Source organism: Caloenas nicobarica, chromosome 3 (genome assembly GCF_036013445.1).
Source record: "Caloenas nicobarica isolate bCalNic1 chromosome 3, bCalNic1.hap1, whole genome shotgun sequence".
Taxonomy (NCBI): Eukaryota; Metazoa; Chordata; class Aves; order Columbiformes; family Columbidae; genus Caloenas; species Caloenas nicobarica.
Window position 1 is genome coordinate 56741301 of NC_088247.1, and position 17274 is coordinate 56758574.

Consider the following 17274-nt stretch of genomic DNA (forward strand, 5'->3'; position numbering starts at 1 on the left):
CGCGGGCCGCCCAAAGTGGCCGCGGCCCCCGGGCACCGCCCGCTCCCCGCTGGCCCGGGAGCCGCGGGGCCGCAGAAGGTGCAGGCCCCGCCGCGGAGACGGGGACAGACAGGTCCGGGCACAGGCGGCGTCACGCAGTGGCGTCACTCGCACGCGGCCCTCCCCCGCGGCGCGCTCACCCCGCCCCCTCCCGCTGCCCCGCCCCCTCCGTGGCGTCACAGTGGCGCGTTCGCCCCCCCACCGCCTCATCCCGCGCGTGACGTCGGCGCGTCCCGCTGTCCCGGCGGCGGGGCCGGAGGAGGCGGCGGGTGAGGGCGGCGGGCTGAGCCGGCCGGCCCGGCGGGTGAGTGGCCGCGTCCGCGGCGCCGCCGCGGGAGGTGGGGGCGTGGGGGGAAGGAGGAGGACGAGGAGGAAGAAGCGTCCGCCACCAATGGTCGCTCCAGCAGGGCCCCTCTTCCGCCGCGGCCGGTGCTCCCCGCGGCGGGGAGCGGGCGGGCGGGCTGGGTCTGGTGCCGCGGCCCCGCCGCGCGGGTGGGCACCCAAAACAAAAGGGCGGCGAGCGGCGCGGCGCAGGCCGGCCGCGCGCAGGGGCGGCAGCCGTGCCCGTTATTGTTTTGGGCGGCGGGGTGGGGGGGCATCACCCACCCCCGCCCCGCCCGCGGCGTCACGTGACGGGTGCCGGGGCCGCCCCCGCTGCCCCGCCGGGGCGGCCGCTCCCCGCCCCGCCAGAGCCGGGCCCGGCGCCGCTCAGCCCGCGCCCCGCCGGAGCCTGCCGGTGCTTCCCGTAGGCCCGGTGCCCTCTGCCGGGCCCGCCTGCTGCCGCTGAGGGAGGCGGCGTCCCGCCGCCTGTGCCGGGTGACGTGCGCGCCCCGTGCCGGGTCGGGGCCCCGGTTTCCAGGTTTCGCGTCGTTCGGTAGTAAAATAGGTCAGGAGCATTAGCGGCCGCGGCGTCACGCGTGGCAGAATCCCCCGGCCCAGCGAGCGCAGCGCTTTAATTCTTAGACCGATGTGCAGCGCTTTAAATAATTCTGCGTGTTGCCACTCGCCTTTCAAAATGTCACTGCTGGAGCTGGTTTGCTTTGGTTGCCGTAAGGAGCTCTGTGAACCCGGAGCGGGAGTCGCGCAGGCATAGCAGCAGAGTACAAAGCGTGTGGAAAGTAACCGGTGTTTTTGATGGAAGCGCTTTTGTGTTTTCGTACTGGGTGATTTCGGCTCAAGTGTTCGGATCGCGTCCCCCTTCAGAACGGGAAAATGGGATGTGAAAATAGGTCCGGCTTTTGGTGCAATATGTGCTGCCACCACTGGAAAATTAATACAAAGTATTTAGTAAATACGAGTTTTTGATACAGAGAAGGTAATAAGAATGGTGTAATCGTTAAAAGTGTGGGGATTTAAATCTTAGTGTAACTTTTCTGTGATATGAACTAGAAGTACTGTAGGTTTTGTTACTGGTGGTGCAGTGTGCCAGTATACATTGAACAATTAGAAGGAAGAGTAGGGAGCAGAGCTTTAAAACATTTTGATTTTGTCAGATTTGTAATACTAAAAATACAGTCCTGCTACTTTGTTAGCTTGCTGCCTCTGGACAGTGGGCTCCTTAAAAATAGTCCCTAAAGCATCTCCAAAAATGCACTACCAAAAATTACAGTTTGTAATAGTTTTGAAAACACAGTGAAATCTGCATATTGATTTGGTCATTTTGAGTAAATCTTCTATATTGATTGTTTGCAAGAACTTGCTTTATAGTCTTGTGTGGTTAATACTGTGGTTTCTTTCCAAGTGAATCAAAGTACCAATTGTTTAAATTGCTATAATGCAGAATCTGTACTGAGTGAAAGAAAAAGTTCTGTTCTTGTTTCCTTCAAAATATACTGCATCAATTTAGATGTAATTGAATTATCATTTATTTAGAGAGCTGGAACTGCAGTATTTTTAAAGGCTATTGAACAGTGGACTCATGGAATTGGTGGTGGGAGTCTTTTTGTTGAAACTGATTTTTTTTCTCTCCTGTGCATGTTAATCAAGTCTATATATATGTAGATATATTCCTGTGCTTACTTTCTCTTTCTGAAGCATCGATAACTTCAGATGAATCAGTTCCTGCTTTGTTTTCCACACAATATCATTTGAGTGAGAAACTATCATTTTGCTGTGTTAAATACATTGAAATAGGATATATGCTCAAAATTCAAATTAAGTGCTCCAATTGTAGCATAGGAGAAGAACCTAATTTTGAATAAATATGTAGCAGTTTAATACCAAAATGATTGACTGTTCTGCACTTGACTATTCTTCTGTGATTCGGTTCCAAATGTACATACAAGGGTTGTTTTTTATTAACGTGTAATAGCAAAGGATAAGGAATGACAGTCAACTTGAAGCCTCATCACAATCAGCAATTCCTGAAGATAATTCTAAATTTAAGAAACAGATACAGAAAAGTAGGTAAGGACAGGAAACAGTTAAGTTAGTTATCTGTTGCACTATCCAATGCCCAGGGACTGCTTTAAAAATACCTGACAGGCTCAGTACGTTGAGATGATACTATATTGACAGTAGCAGACCTTCAGAGAGGACAGTGATTTTTTTTTGTATTTTAAAAAAAAAACGGCCACCTTCCTTTTTTCTTCCCCCAGTGTGTGGCTCATAGTGACTTGTAGGGAAGGGCAGAATTCTGGGGTTCTTTTTCCCCTACTACCCCCTCAATAATTGAGGTATGAGTTAGGGATCTGGATGGGAAAATCAAAATATTTAATTACAGAAGAGCATTTACTCTCTTGAAGTAATGCTGTAGCTGCTGAGTTTTCAACCTATGGGAGGGGGAAAGTGATGAATTTGTGATAACTATTTTAGAGTAATCTGTACAGAGTTGAATAATTTGTGAGATTATCTGTCATTTGAGGTAGGACTCCAATAATAGGCTTCAGCTGGTTTGGTTAGAAGCTGGTGTTAGTTTAATTTACCAATGGTTTGTGCTCATTTGTTTTTAAAAAGCTAAGCTTTTACTTACAGAGAAAATTTCTTAAGACTGTAGGCAACACTTCATTGACATTTAGGAGCTGGCTTCTTAAATATATATGTTTCTGGGATTTTTTTTTAATTGTTGCTGTTTTTTCCAAAGAAATACAAAAGTGGAAAAAATGCATTGGGTCTGATAGTTTACTGGGAATCCAATGGGCACAGTTGACTGAACTGCCAGCAAATGGTTTCATTCCATCTTGGTCTAGTTAAAAGTCTGACGTTTTTCTTAAGGAGACCCCAAAGTCATTTTGAGAGATGGATCTGATAGGGAGTCCACCATCTTCAAAATCCTGAAGTTGCTTGGAAGAAGCGGATGTGACTTCTCCCAGCAAGCATCCTCAGAGTGTCAAGGGGACGAAGAGAGCAGTTAAATGTTGTCTGAGCCTGAGTTTGGGAGGGGATGTTGCCCACTTCAAATTCTTGTTCGTGATCAGTGGGAGTGTGCTTCATCCGTTGCATCTTGAATGAAAGTTTCAAAATCAGTGTGTGATAGGATGCATGGATTTGGTGAGTGTGCACAAGGAAGGGGTACTTGCAGATTGCTGCGGATAGCATTACTCCTCATACTACATGCTTTTCTAGTGTAGAAAATTAATCGCTATGTATAGAACATGGCTCTTACCCACTTGACTTCAAAGGAGGAGTCATCATCCAGGAAAGAGCGTGTGTGTGTAACCACAAGTCTCTTTTATCCCATTTAGTAAAATTTTCAAGACTGGCTTATTAAATAAATAACAATGTCATGAAATGTAGAGGTTACCTGAAGTCAGTTTGTAAACTAGTTCTTTTTAAGAGCTATACAGCAATTAGAAAGTTGCCTTACCATAATCCTATAATTATGCCCTAATTGGATTCTTCTAGGTATAATTACATTCCTTGAATATGTGTATGCATTTTTATGTCCTAAGAAATCTGCCAGAACTGACCCAACCTTTTTTTCCCATTTGGTTTTATCATATGCTACCTCTAGTAGTGGATTGCAAGAGGCAGTAGATAAAAGGCTGCCAGTGATACCTACAGAAGTAACAGAAAGCCAACTCCTACTATGAAGGACTGAACACCACACCCACAGCATCAAGCTTGTGGCAAGTGTCTCTTTGATCATTGCAAACACAATATCTTGTCTGGGTGGATTAGGAGAACCAAAAGTTTAATGCAATTGCAGCTCTTCGTTTCAGATCGATGTGTGAAGAAAGGGGAAGCTGCTAGAACAATGAGGGGAGAACCTCCTGCCTTTCAAAAAGGTGTGGATAAGCTTGTTAATTTTTGCATTTTTCCGTAGGAGGTCTAAAAATAGCTGCACAGAATGCTACATGGAGCTCAGCTATAAAGAAAACAACATATTAGGGTAATGTGTCTTATGCTGAAGTCATCTGAACATTTCACTCTTATGTCATTAATGATAAATGTTCAATCACTTGATGGACTATACCACAGAACACTGTAATACTAAATACTCCATGATGTCTCAGGGACTTATCAGTCCTTGACTTTGCTTGACTCTGTACATGTCTGATCTACACTGTATTTATTCTGAAATTATTCTTTCCTTGAGCAAGTTGAGATCTAAAACGTGACATTCTCAGGTCTGCTTCAAATCATTGCTATATGTAACATTTGGCAGCAACTTCAAATTGTGGATGAAAATGCTGAAGAGTCATCTTGAAAGCTACAGGCCAGAAGGAAGATATAACTCTACAGCTCATCAGTCTTTTTACAGAAGATTCCCAAATACCTTCTGTAACCAAGGGTGGCTCTTTTAGGTCAAGTCCTTCCTGTTTAGGGTGCGAGAATGCGACAGTGAAATCTTGATGGTCCCTCTGCCCTCTCAGACTTCTCAGATTCCTACTTACTTTCTGTATTTAGGTATTTTTTAGACACTTAATGGTTTCCAGTGATTACTATGTATTTGTGAAATGAATTAGATCAGATTCTGGTTGGTGACATAAGCAAAATGTATTGTGACTGACATGACCTGCTAGCCTGAAGAGGGGTATATTACCTCAGAGGTGTAGAGGCTGAGTTGCGTCCTTGTCCTCCTTTTTAGAGATCGCATGCATGCATTCCATGAATGAGCCTTGGAGCCCTTCAGTACTTCATAAAGAAATAAATGAAGGTCCTAATTAATCCTTTTTTTGTTTACCTTCTTAAGTATCAAATCTAGGTCATTGAGTTGGTTTATAAGCTACTATGAGGCCATGCATATGTAGATTTATAAAGGAAAAGGTGCTGAAGGGTTCTGAAGTTTGTTCATGAAATGAATGCATGTGATCTCTGACAAAGAGGACAAGGATGCAAGGCTCTGAGCAACAGACTGCTTGAAATATGGAGAGGACCTCGGAGAAATCAGCTGTTTGCATGCACTGTTTTCTTCTCAAGCATCTGATACTGGTCCCTGGGAAGAGACAAGCCTAGGCAGTCCTTTGGAAAGATATGATATGGATAGTTTTATACGGCTTTAGCCATGCAGCCATTATGAGTTTTTAAACTCTCAGAATATAAGGACTCATGTGTTAGGGGTGCACCTAACTTCCTTCTTGTTTCTGCTTTTGTGTACATGGTCACTTTATCGAAACGAGCCATTAACTTATTATAGTTAAAGATAATTGTCTTTTATAATACTTCAGAAAAAGATAAAAAATAAAACTGAAGCCTGCATCGGGTAAATGAAAGGATAGTATTTTATTTTCTGTAACAGGACCATGGCGTTGTATTTTGCTTGCACATACCTCTGTACAACATTGTAATGATGATTATTATTTGCTTTCCATTAGTTTGCAGAGAAGCTGAAACACTGTAGTGTACCATTGGGCAGGACAAGTAAGGAATGAGCCAGCCTTGGAAAAGAGGACCTGCCATCCTAGCTGGAGACATCTGAAGAGAGGACATTTTAGTCTTGTGGCATGCTTCAGTAAAAGTTATTCAGAAAAAGTAAGCTGTTGTTTTGTTCATGAACTTATGTGTGTTAACTCCTTGACAGACTGCTTAGTGGCAGTTAGAATTTTACCGGGAGTTTAAAAAATTAGTCAGTTTTGAGGTGGTTTTATGGGATTTTACTTTTTCTTCCAGTAGAGTCCTAGAAGGCCTGGGGTCTTTTAATTTAGTTTATATATGTCACCTCTCCCATGCTTTGTGTATTTATGGAGGTAGTCTTCCTTTAAAAAAACAAAAAGTGAGACAGCATCATTTTAGTTGATATGAATCTTCAAGTGCATAATGGTCCTGCATTCCGAGCACATGCAACTGCAGTTGTACTTATCTTTTAAGAGTTTTATGTTGCTGGGTAGTGCTTGCTTAGAGATAAGGGTTTATTCCTCCAGCTGTATTCATTTTACACAGAACATTTTCCTCTGAGTCACTAAAAATCACATGGGAATTTCAAGATAAGGCATTCGCTCATTTCTTTTAATATCCTGCATTATTGTCTTGATCTAGTAAGTAATTAAAGAAACCTCTAATGGATGACCTATTGAGCACAGTTCAAATGTTAGTGTGTTTGTGCTTTCAGTGAACAGGTGAGAACTTTCACTCTGCTTTTAGTTTACTAATACGTTAGGGGTTTTTTGTTTGGTTGGTTTTTTCCAAAATCCATTGTATTTTTAATCCCAACAGTCTCCAAAATCTCAATTATCATACACTACTTGCAGAGAAGTCACAGGTGATGTTAATATTTTCTGAAAAGGATAACCTCATCAAGTGTATTCAGGTAGAAGCGGCCTTTTGCAAAATTGTAGCATGGAAGTACAAATCTCTGCTGCTGTGCCTTTTTGCACAGTAGTATCTCATTATGGGAGCACTTGAAAATTCAGATCCTTTACCTCAGCCATGGTTAACGCAAATTCATCAATACATGGATTTTTCTTTCAGGTCTTCTGTTGTGAGATACTGGTTGGGTTGTATTCATGGGTGTTCTGAAATTTCAATAGCTTTTCTTCCCTCCTTTTTCTAAAAAGTTTTTTGTTATAAAACCCTAGTTTTGGTGTAAAAAATCTGTTGCAAAATATAACCTCAAAAGTGTGAGGCTCCCAGAAAAGAACTTTTTCACAACATGGTTAGCATGGATTTCGCAGATAAATGTGTACTGTACAGTAAAAAAGACAGTTACCAGGTGGTAGGTAATGTTGTGTCTGTATTTGGCATGCTGATTTAAGAACTAGTATGCAGATTTGTCTTTAATCTCAGAGAAGGAAATTCAGATATGAAACTGAAACATAGGTGAATACAATTATGTGCTACTTCAGGAAAAATATTTGATCTGTAGAGCTTTTAAAAGAATGATTTGATAAAAAAAGGATTAAAGAGGCATTGGTCTTTCAAAAGGAAATTATAGTGATAGAAGGGAACAGACAGCATACAGAAGTACATTTTAAGTAAATAGCACTTAATACATTATTGTAGAGATAAATACTGAAGCATAAATCTTTTTTTTTTTTTTAATCCCAGCTTATATTCACAAGATGTTCAGAGCAGTAGAGGCTTTCACCGTAACACTAGGTATTTTCTCTTCAGGTAACACGTTTTGCTAGAACCATGTATAACACTAGAATAGGTTGTCCAGGGAGGCTGTGGTATCGCCATCCTTGCAGGTTTCAAAAAAACTCAGCTAGACAAAGCCATGGCTGATCTGATCTGGTATTGGTGGTAGTGCTATGTGGAGCATGAGGCTGGACTACATGTGCTCGAAAGGAGGTTTTCGGCCCCTGTGTCTGTGATGATTTTGTATTAACTATTCCTAGCTGCTTGTACAACAAAGACTAGTTCACCGAAAAGCTGTGTGGCTGAATATATCAGCTCTATGCCTCAAAGTTCCTTGGGGACTTAAATGAAAAAAGGCACCATTTTAGGCCTCATCCCCCAAAGCCTGTTCTTCTCCCTCATTTGATATCTGGTGTTTGGGTTTGATTGCTAATAAATAAGAGCATAAAAGGAAAATTACCATGAAACAGACTGTGAAAGATTGCCATGGCAAAAATATAGTTGAGAAGGCATTTGCATATTTAGGCTAGAATTTTTTCAGCTGCTGAAATCCTACACAATGCCAAAGTGACACAGTTTTGCATTCCCTGCCTTCCTACAGGTGGTTACAAAAATCATCTTTAATGACATAAATAGGATATGGCCAGGGAAGGTAGAGGCAATGACTTCACAAACCAATCAAATCATGGTTATGTGTCTTCTGGGTTATACTGCTGCTTCTACTAGACTGCAGCTATTCCTTTTGAGATGCACTCAGTGAAATCATTTTTCAGATCTGGTTCTTTCTGCAGCCCACTAGTTGTTCTGAGCTCAGTTTGAGAGGTCATGTCCTGTGGTACATGGGGACTAAGAATCAGAGTGGGGGAACACTTGAGCCGGGTGCTGCTGCCCAGGCATATTTCCCACTGTGGGAGCTTAGTCTGAGGTACTGTTCAGGCAATCCCTTAATCAAACAGATGATCACCAGTACTGTGCAGAGAGATTTTTTTTTTTAAGTTCAGTGTTTGCAGCTAGATCACCTCTTGAGGAAAGAATTGTAGCTGCTTTAAATTTCCTGAGGAGGCTGTAAAGTAACTGGCTGGCTGGAGGTTCATTAATCAACACTACTTCAGAGAAAGAACAGAAGAAATTCCAAAATTTGTTTTCTAACTTGGCATGATAATGTGCTGAAAATGAAATAGCTGAACATTGGTGATCAGCAAAAGAAATTCTCCCAGTGCTCAATTTAGTCTGTCAGCTCAGGACACAGAATGTTAACCTGTCGGTTTCTTTGAGTTAAGCTTCATAAGTGATACCTTACCTTAATTTAAGGTAAACAGCTCATTCTGTGGATGCTGTTGTGGATGCGTGATGTGATGTTATGGTTAGACTAGATGATCTTGAGAGTGTCTTCCAACCAAAATGATTCTATGATTCTGTTTTATGTTGAGGTCAAAGGTCATGTAAGGTGCCAGTTTAGGTTGACACAATAAACTGATTTAAATCTATCTTTGATCTTCTGCAGGATGGCTGGCTGTGGTGAAATAGATCATTCGATCAACATGCTTCCCACAAACAGGAAGACAAATGAGTCATGTGCTAATGCAGCACCTTCTCTGACAGTCCCTGAATGTGCTATCTGTCTGCAAACATGTGTCCACCCAGTAAGTCTTCCTTGTAAACACGTTTTCTGCTATCTGTGTGTGAAGGGAGCTTCTTGGCTTGGGAAACGATGTGCACTCTGCCGGCAGGAGATTCCAGAGGATTTTCTTGACAAGCCAACCTTATTGTCACCAGAAGAACTCAAAGCAGCAAGCAGAGGCAATGGAGAATATGCTTGGTACTATGAAGGTAGAAATGGTTGGTGGCAGTATGATGAACGTACCAGCAGGGAGCTGGAAGATGCCTTTTCCAAGGGTAAAAAGAGCACTGAAATGCTAATCGCTGGGTTTTTATATGTAGCAGATCTTGAAAATATGGTTCAGTATAGGAGAAATGAGCACGGACGCCGCAGAAAAATAAAACGAGACATAATAGACATACCAAAGAAGGGGGTGGCTGGGCTGAGGTTGGACTGTGATGCTAACACTGTCAACCTGGCAAGAGAGAGCTCTGCTGATGGTGCAGACAGCACACCAGCTCTGGGGGCTGCAGCCGTGCAGCCTCTGGCATCCCTTTCTGCTAGGCCCCTGCCCTCCCTAGATGGTCAGCTGATGAGTCCTTCAACACCGTCACCTGATGCAAGCAACTCCCTAGAGAACTCTTTTGCCCACTTACAAATAAGTGGAGACAGTATGGCTGAAAGGAGTCACAGGGGAGAGGGAGAAGAAGACCACGAATCATCATCTTCTGGTCGGGTGCCAGCCCCTGACACCTCTGTTGAGGAGACCGAATCGGATGCCAGCAGTGACAGCGAGGACGTGTCTGCCCACCTTCAGCAACACCCGTCGTCCGTCCAGCAGAGACACTTGAACGCAAACGCAAGCCAGTTGGGAGCGGAGAGACCAGTGGGAGGTGGTGGGGTGGTAAACACAAGTGCAAGGTCTAGAAGGCCAGACGGACAGTGCACAGTCACTGAAGTTTAAAATTAGAGCCATGCGATTGAAACCTCAGTTCTGTATTTGTAATTTTTCTGTCCACATTGGCACCACACTCAAACCTAGTGGTATGTTTGGTGGGAGGGCGGGGTGAAGGGGAGAAAAGGATCTGGACCGTTTAACTTAAGTCTCTTAATGTGTCTCAGCTGGAAGACTCTAACTGTAGGGAACTGGGTTGTCTTGTTAATGGTTTGAAAGCTGCTTAGCAATACCCAGTTTTCTTGAAAATGTCTTGTGTTTATTTTGTAGCATTTTCCCCTTGGAGATACTCAATCCCTTTTTGGCCAATGTATATCTACTGTACAACTTGAATTGTCTTCATTATCTGACTGTTGGATTAAGTGTCTTACTACTTTCTGCATGGATTGATGTATGAAAAGAACACTAAAGCAATGTGGGAGCAGGCAAGATGTTGGGTGTGAGCAGGATGCTTTATTTAATGTGAGAAAATAGATGTGAGTTTGGAGTTAAAATGTGTTTTTACTAGACAAGAGCAATCATTTACCTTCCTTCAATGGAAATGTAAAAATGCTGTTAACTTTTGTTGCAAATTCTTACCTATACACTCTTCATGGCATTTTCACTGGCTTTGCCATCTAGACCTTGTAGTTTTGTTTTTGAGGTCTTTCTTGATCTGTCTTGTTTTTGTTACGGAATTTATAATTTAATAAAACTACATTTTATCAGTAACAATCATGGATATGTCTCCAGTTTAATTGAGCTTCACTGGAGGAACCTTAAAGAAAACTATCGTAAAACAGCTTCCTTGTTTGCCAAAAAAGGAGGACTGGCTCTGAGTGGTATCTTGAAGCTCTTGCATCCCTGACTGTCTCTCAAACAAAACACTGTAGGAGTCTTGTCTTTCTACTGAGAAATCATGAGTTGCACGCTTAACACTCATCATCCTGAAGGGCTGATCAACTTGTTTCACTGTTACGACAGGCAGAAGTATCACACACAGCTTTATTTTTAACAGCAGAAATGTTGAAATTAAAGTGTGTAAGTTATCAAACTATAAAAAGAACAGGGGTGTTAAGGACTATGTTGCTGTTTATCTGTTCATTATAGCCAAACCAGTGGCAGCACAGAAAAGGCAGTTTTGTGTTTGAATTAGAAATGCATCTCCTAGATTGCTAAAAACTGATTTCTGTGTATTAGAGAATGTTAGAAGCCAAATCTTGAAAAGCATACTTTGTCTTTTCTATGGCAGTTGTTTTACATTTTTTTCAAACTGAGTTGATTCTGGACTCTGTCTTTAAAGCTAATTGAACTCCAATTCTTAGTACCTCTATCTCTGAATAGAGACAGTAGCTGATACTTAGGTACTACACATTTTCAGACAGAAGTTGCTGTAGGCAAACGATCATTTGAAGGGAATTAAAAGGGCTGATTTTTTTAAAATGGTAGATTTAGACTTTTAGAATCTTCTCTAGCCTGTAATGATGGCTGACGTGTCTAATCTTGGGCAAAGATGTGCCAGTCTCCAGTTTGTTTCCTCTGCCCACAGGTGAGGAAAATGGAAAGGAGACTCAGATGGACTATTTCCTTCTTTCTCAGCTAGGAATGGATGCTCTTGATCACAGATTTTTACAATCACCTTCCAGTTCTGTCAGGAAAAAAGCCAGTAACATGGACTTCAGAAGGAAAGAGGACGGAATGTTTCTTCTGTTTGTTAGTTGCCAGCTGTCTTCTTTCTCTGTTTTGCATTAGTACACAGTGGCTCTAATCAAAGTCTGACTTTGTGCCTCAAAAATCTTCAGTAAGTACACTTCTGCTGTGTGCACACATTTTACTACATACTGTTGAAGAAAGCAAGAAGCAAAATACAAGAACTTGACTCGCTGTATACTTAATTTCAGGGTCTTCAGCCCAAACAGTCTACAAATAATTTTGTCAGTGATTATTCTGGGGGCTTGTGACCAAAGTAGAGAGGCAGACCACTGTTCAGCCAAACACCCGTGATGCTGCTTTTGGCTCCTGCTGGCTGACTGGCAGCTCTGAAGTACTAAAATTAGTTAAAGTAAGGCTGGTGAAAGCTTAATTGCCTGTCCAGCGGCAAATGTACTCCCCAGATCAAGCTAGGAAAAAGTAACAGGTACTTCCCATCTTGCATTTAAACCATTACCTTCAGTAGGCGATATGTTCTCTGTCAATTTTAGCTAAGCCACAGCCACACTGCATTATGTGGTTTTCTGTAACTCCATACATTAAGTGATTTTCAACTTGTACAGCATAGCTACAGAAATGCACAGTGGAGCAGAATGGAAAGGAAAAAGGAAATTAAAATACTATAAAATCTGCTGCATCTCTTCAATTCCAGGAGAACAGATAACCACAGATACAAAAATCCTATACTATGGTTAAAAAAAAAAAAAAACCACATAGTGAACCAAGCATTCAGCAAGAACACCTAGCTTACCTAGGTTACCCATTTGGTAAGTAAATTTGCATCAGCAACAAATGTAAATTATCTATATTGCTAAAAGTGGTCTCCCCTATCCAACCTTTAAACACTTGGTGCAGAATCCACACTCCCATTAAGCACTTGGGCTGTCCCAGTACACAGAAGCAAGGGAACAAGACAAGCATTTCATAATGCAATAGGAAACGTAGTTTGCTGAGGAGGGAGCTGGCAAACTAGCCCCTAGGAAATAAAAAAGCTAGCGCTCCATTTAATTTGGAGACTGGGAGTATCAATTTTGAGCTTTCTAATTTATTTTGTGCATTTAGTGCTTGTTTGTTTTTAGGCCATTTCTGAAGGGGAACAAAACCAGATGAAGCTTGTAGTCCTTAATAACTGTAAAGAAAATATAAGTGCTTATCAGCTGCTGGTTGTTGCTTTAAGATGATAAGTATTCTGTGAAATAAACCATAGAAGTTTGAAATTGGTAGAATGGGATTCCAGTTCATCTCAGTGTGGAGCTCTCATACTGGCACTCATGGTAATTTAGTTAGGCTGCTTTTCATGTGAAGGGCTATACTTGACTTTGAAACAGAAAAGAAACCAGAGAATATGGTATTAGGCTGCTCACAAAATCCTTAATCGAAACAAACACCTATAATTACCTTCAGAATCTCCTGTAGCCATGTTTGGTATATTTGTGATTCCAACAGACCAGAGGACAAAGTGAGTTTGTGCAACCTTTTCTGAAAGTGTCTTAGTACTAGTTAATTATTTGTCCTGTTCTTAGAAGCAAACTTTGGCCTTTGAGACAAATTTGAGAGGATGGCTGAGAAAATGCATTTGCTGGAATGAGAAGTAAGCTCATTGTCTACAAATCAAAGTAGGAAGAGGTCCCCAATAGGTGTACATACTGAGTTTCACTTGCTGGCAGCACAGGTCTAGTTCAAAACATTCAAGTAAAACAGATTCTGCTTTTCTGGTACAATTTCCTCCCTTTAAAATTCATATCACCCGGTGTACAGAATACACTAATAAGCCTTCCAGCATGGCACTTGAAAAGTAAAAAAAAAACCCAAACACCATGATTTAAGGGTCTTGCTCGGGTTCCAAGCAATTTTCACATCCATTTTAAAAACATTATGACAGTATTAGTAAGGGCCAATTTATTCTTCTTAGTAGCAAAGACATAACCAGTTGCCCTTTACCACAGTTTTTCTGACTCACGACAACGTGGTGTGCTTTTTCTTCAAAACGTTGGGTAAGTACAGACAGGAGTATGAACTGCGAAGGTTCAGTGATGTTGGCAGCCTGGAATCCCTCCTAAGTCTTGAGGAACTTCATGAAAAGCAGAACAGCTTCATTAATAAACAGTCAAATACTGCCTGACTGTATTACAACATCCGCACTTCAGAAGTCCTGGGTTTGAAGTCCTTTAGAGCAGGGGAAAGAATCCAGCTGCACAAGGGACTAACAACTGAGCTATCGGATAAAAAGGGGCAAAGAGGGGAAAGCGGAGCAAACCAGAACACCGCTCACTCTCCGTGTTCCTCCTCCTGTCTCTTCTCTAACCTGAAAGTAAAAATTGAACTTTATTTTTGGGAAAAAAGAGATTTGAAATCTTCCTCCAGCAGCAGCTTCAGGTGTGAAGGCGAACAGGCAGGATCAACAGGGCCAGGGCCTTCCTGAGGTGCCAGCTCAAAACACATCCCTTTTTTCAGCATTTCTTTTGGTTGCTTCAGGCTGTACACACTCCCCATTGTGAAAGCCACATAGTAAAAGATCCCCAGCAGAGCAGAACATCTGCTTGAAAGCTGTAGAATCTTGACAGCCAATCCAGGTCTAAATCCTATCATTGATCTGTCCCAAGATCCCCAAACATATGTACAGTTACTTCACTGTCTGAAACTCAGGAATCTTGCCATACTGTAGAAATCAGAACATGGATTTCCATCCAAGGAATTTCCTTCTTTTCCTAAGGGAGCTTGTTTCATGTATCTAGAAGTTAGTTATGCCTGGTCAGAGCGAGAATGGATGTCAGTGGCACATGGCCCAAAGTTTCCTCCTTAACATCCTCCCCTGGAGTACTTGGGTCCTGGGCTCAGATCACACCCCGTGCTAGATTTAGAGACAAGTGCATCCAAACCAACAATACAGGAAATTATCAGTCATGGATACGCATGCTTGGTTTTGCTCTCACAGATGTTTCATTTTAAGAATCATCTGCCAAAGAAGGGACTCAGTGTCAGTTTATAATTTCTAAAGGGAAGACCCTCCCCACTCACCTAATTACTTGCACAGTCACTGGCATAAAGGGGAGACCGAGTTCCAAATCTTCCAGTTGGGGGTTGAACTTCATGATCTTTGAAGGTCCCTTCCAGCTCAAACTATTGTATGATTCTGGTCAGCCCAAATATGCCCTACCAGTAAAAATACTCAGAAGACAACATAGACAGATCCACACACAAGTCTTCCTGGAATGCTGAAGTACTCAGACCACCCAGTCAGTCAAGAACATCCCATCTGCAGACACGATGCATCATGGCCTTCCAAGATTTCAACTAGATTCTATGTAAAGAATCAGGTCAGCAGCTCTGCACATGCTCAGCAGCACAGGTTCAGGCTATGGGAATGTGCAAATGCATATGTACGTAGTTGGTTCCTTGAGCAGTCAGAAGACACCTAAATGCATTTAAAGACCTGAATTAGTGTCAGTGAACGAGGGCTATAAATAGGCTCCTCAGAGAGTTAGAGCTTCTGTAAAAAATCATTATTAAAACTGAAGTATCCTTGGATACTTTCTCAACAATTATACAAAGAACTGACTGAAGATGAAAAAATAAAAAACGTCATCTCACCAGTTATCATCCCTTCAAAGCTGCTTAAAGACACTGGTCTCATGTTGGGGAACTCATATTTTGCAGCTTTAGATGCACCTGTTCTGCAAATAAATAAAACTCGTATCTTTCAAGCAATTCATTTTCATACCAGTTAGAAAAACAAAATTAACTCCAAAGAAAATAATCTTCAACCTCATTCCAAAAGAATTATAGTTCTATTCTCAGCACAGTATTTACCTTTACATACTAATTTCACTAATCTCCATTCAGTGGGTGATTAGGACAGTAAAGGATCTTCTGGGTATTTCTCTGTGGTTGCACACCAAATGTGAACGACAGGAATGTTAATGCCAGTTTAAATGAACAAGTCCTTAAATGATTCAGTTTAATGCCTGCTTTAGTGAAAGCTTTGTTTGCAAAAAGGTCAAGAACATTTCTTATGCATTGACTGTCAGTTATGTTTTGGTCTTCTAACCAATGCCTGCAAATTGGCAGGTCCACCCCATACAGTTCCAAAAATGTCCTTCTCTGTCCTTAGGGCAGCTTCCAGTGGGAGCTCTCTTCCCGCTGTCACCACCTTTTTCACAGCCCGAATCACGCTCACTGGACCCTCGGTGTACTGACTCAGCCAAATTCGGGCTTCTTCCAACGCTCTGGTTCCATCTGAAGAGGACAAGGTCTCCTCTGAGAGCCCAAGGCACAAAGCTCTTTGGGGGTCCACCCTGGCAGCCCCGCTCAGCAGCCGGAGGGCAGCCCCGCTGCCGACAATCCGCACCAGCCGGGCAGCTCCTCCCCAGCCCGGCACCAGACCCATGTGCTTGTGGACAAACCGAATTTCGCTCCCCGGCGTCATCAACCTGTCAATGAAGAACAAACACGCAGAGGTCAATCCAGGCATCGACTTCTGTGTTCAGCTTGTTTGCACTCAATTTTCTGTTTTTTCCTCCCCTCTGCTTCCAAAGGCTGATACAACTCGACAGCGTCCTGGTTACAGCCACAGCTGGAGTATCTTAGTTTTTACATCGCCTACTGCCTTAAACTGCAGCTTTTTGGCCCTTCTCAAAATGAGATGCGTTGGCTGCCACAAATAAAGATGCTTAGTGCCCACACTGATACCTGTAGCCAGAAGTCAGTTCTAAAAACTGTTCAAAAACAGAATTGCAAAGACGGAGTGCACATTACACTTATTCACAGTGCCAACACTGCTTTGCTAATTCACGCCTGAAACAACAGGGTTTGGGGTAAAAACCAAGTAAACTAATGAACAAAACTTATTTCTCAAGAGGCTGGATCGTGGTCTTAATACTGAGATGTGCTGGAGAGCTTCTGTCAGCACCCTGGTGCTTGATTATAGCAGTTTCTTCCCCCCTTCCCCATCCCCACCCCACTTTAGAGGGTCCATCTGAGTTTGATTTTCTAACCGTTCACTACAGGAAGAAAAGTCACGATGGATGCTCTGCTTATGGCTCACAACCTGTAATAGAATTTCTTTCTATTTATGCTTTACAGTGAGTAATAGAATTGCTCCCTTCCAGAAGACAGAGTCACATTCCTCTTTTCAAAGATTTCACACGTTCGCTTCTTTTCTACAGTCTGTCACCTCCCTTATTTAAGAACTCACCCTAGGGCCTATTAAGCTGTCTCCTTGGAGGAGCTCTGCTGCAGTCGATTTACTGTCTCCACACAGTGTTCACACTGACACACATTTGGTTAGTGGAAAAAGCCTCTAGAAATATATAGAAAAGATGTGTAGAAGCAAAACAGTGCTTGCTCTTTCTTAAGATGATGTTCTGCAGTGTGGCTGCTTGCTGCTGCTTATAAGACAGGGGATGTAAACTATACTTGTGAAGTAGATTCGCTTTTGCTTCAACCACTAATTGGCTTTCTGAAGATAACTCATGTAATATTAAGATCTACACACAAGTCTGTTTCTTAACAATGCAGTTTTCCATAATGACGA

The 17274-nt window shown here is 42.4% G+C and overlaps 2 protein-coding genes across 9 annotated transcripts in view; one reads left to right on the top strand and one right to left on the bottom strand.

The window, feature by feature from the left end:
• Positions 1-229: 229 nt before the first annotated feature.
• Positions 230-10760, top strand: RNF146 (ring finger protein 146). 7 transcript variants are annotated; one of them, XM_065632712.1, is made up of 5 exons: positions 230-343; positions 3992-4106; positions 4187-4265; positions 5796-5952; positions 9002-10760. In XM_065632712.1, exon 5 carries the CDS (start codon positions 9003-9005, stop codon positions 10059-10061), a length of 1059 nt encoding a protein of 352 aa, XP_065488784.1. In that variant the 5' UTR covers positions 230-343; positions 3992-4106; positions 4187-4265; positions 5796-5952; position 9002; the 3' UTR covers positions 10062-10760. The 7 variants fall into 7 exon arrangements, with proteins under 7 accessions (XP_065488784.1, XP_065488786.1, XP_065488788.1 ...); XM_065632714.1 differs by having other exon boundaries at positions 4200-4265; XM_065632713.1 differs by lacking the exon at positions 230-343 and adding an exon at positions 1018-1354.
• A 1941-nt stretch (positions 10761-12701) lies between these two features.
• The window catches only part of ECHDC1 (ethylmalonyl-CoA decarboxylase 1), a 41253-nt gene continuing 36680 nt past the window's right edge, over positions 12702-17274 (bottom strand). For both annotated transcript variants that reach the window (XM_065631694.1, XM_065631693.1), the window contains one exon: positions 12702-16171. In XM_065631694.1, coding sequence (XP_065487766.1) covers positions 15785-16171 — 387 coding nt within the window. In that variant the 3' untranslated portion in view covers positions 12702-15784. The remainder of the gene's footprint in view (positions 16172-17274) is intronic.

Excerpts from the sequence above, each read along its gene's own strand:
- RNF146 (XM_065632712.1), top strand. The coding sequence starts at position 9,003 with ATGGCTGGCTGTGGTGAAATAGATCATTCGATCAACATGCTTCCCACA.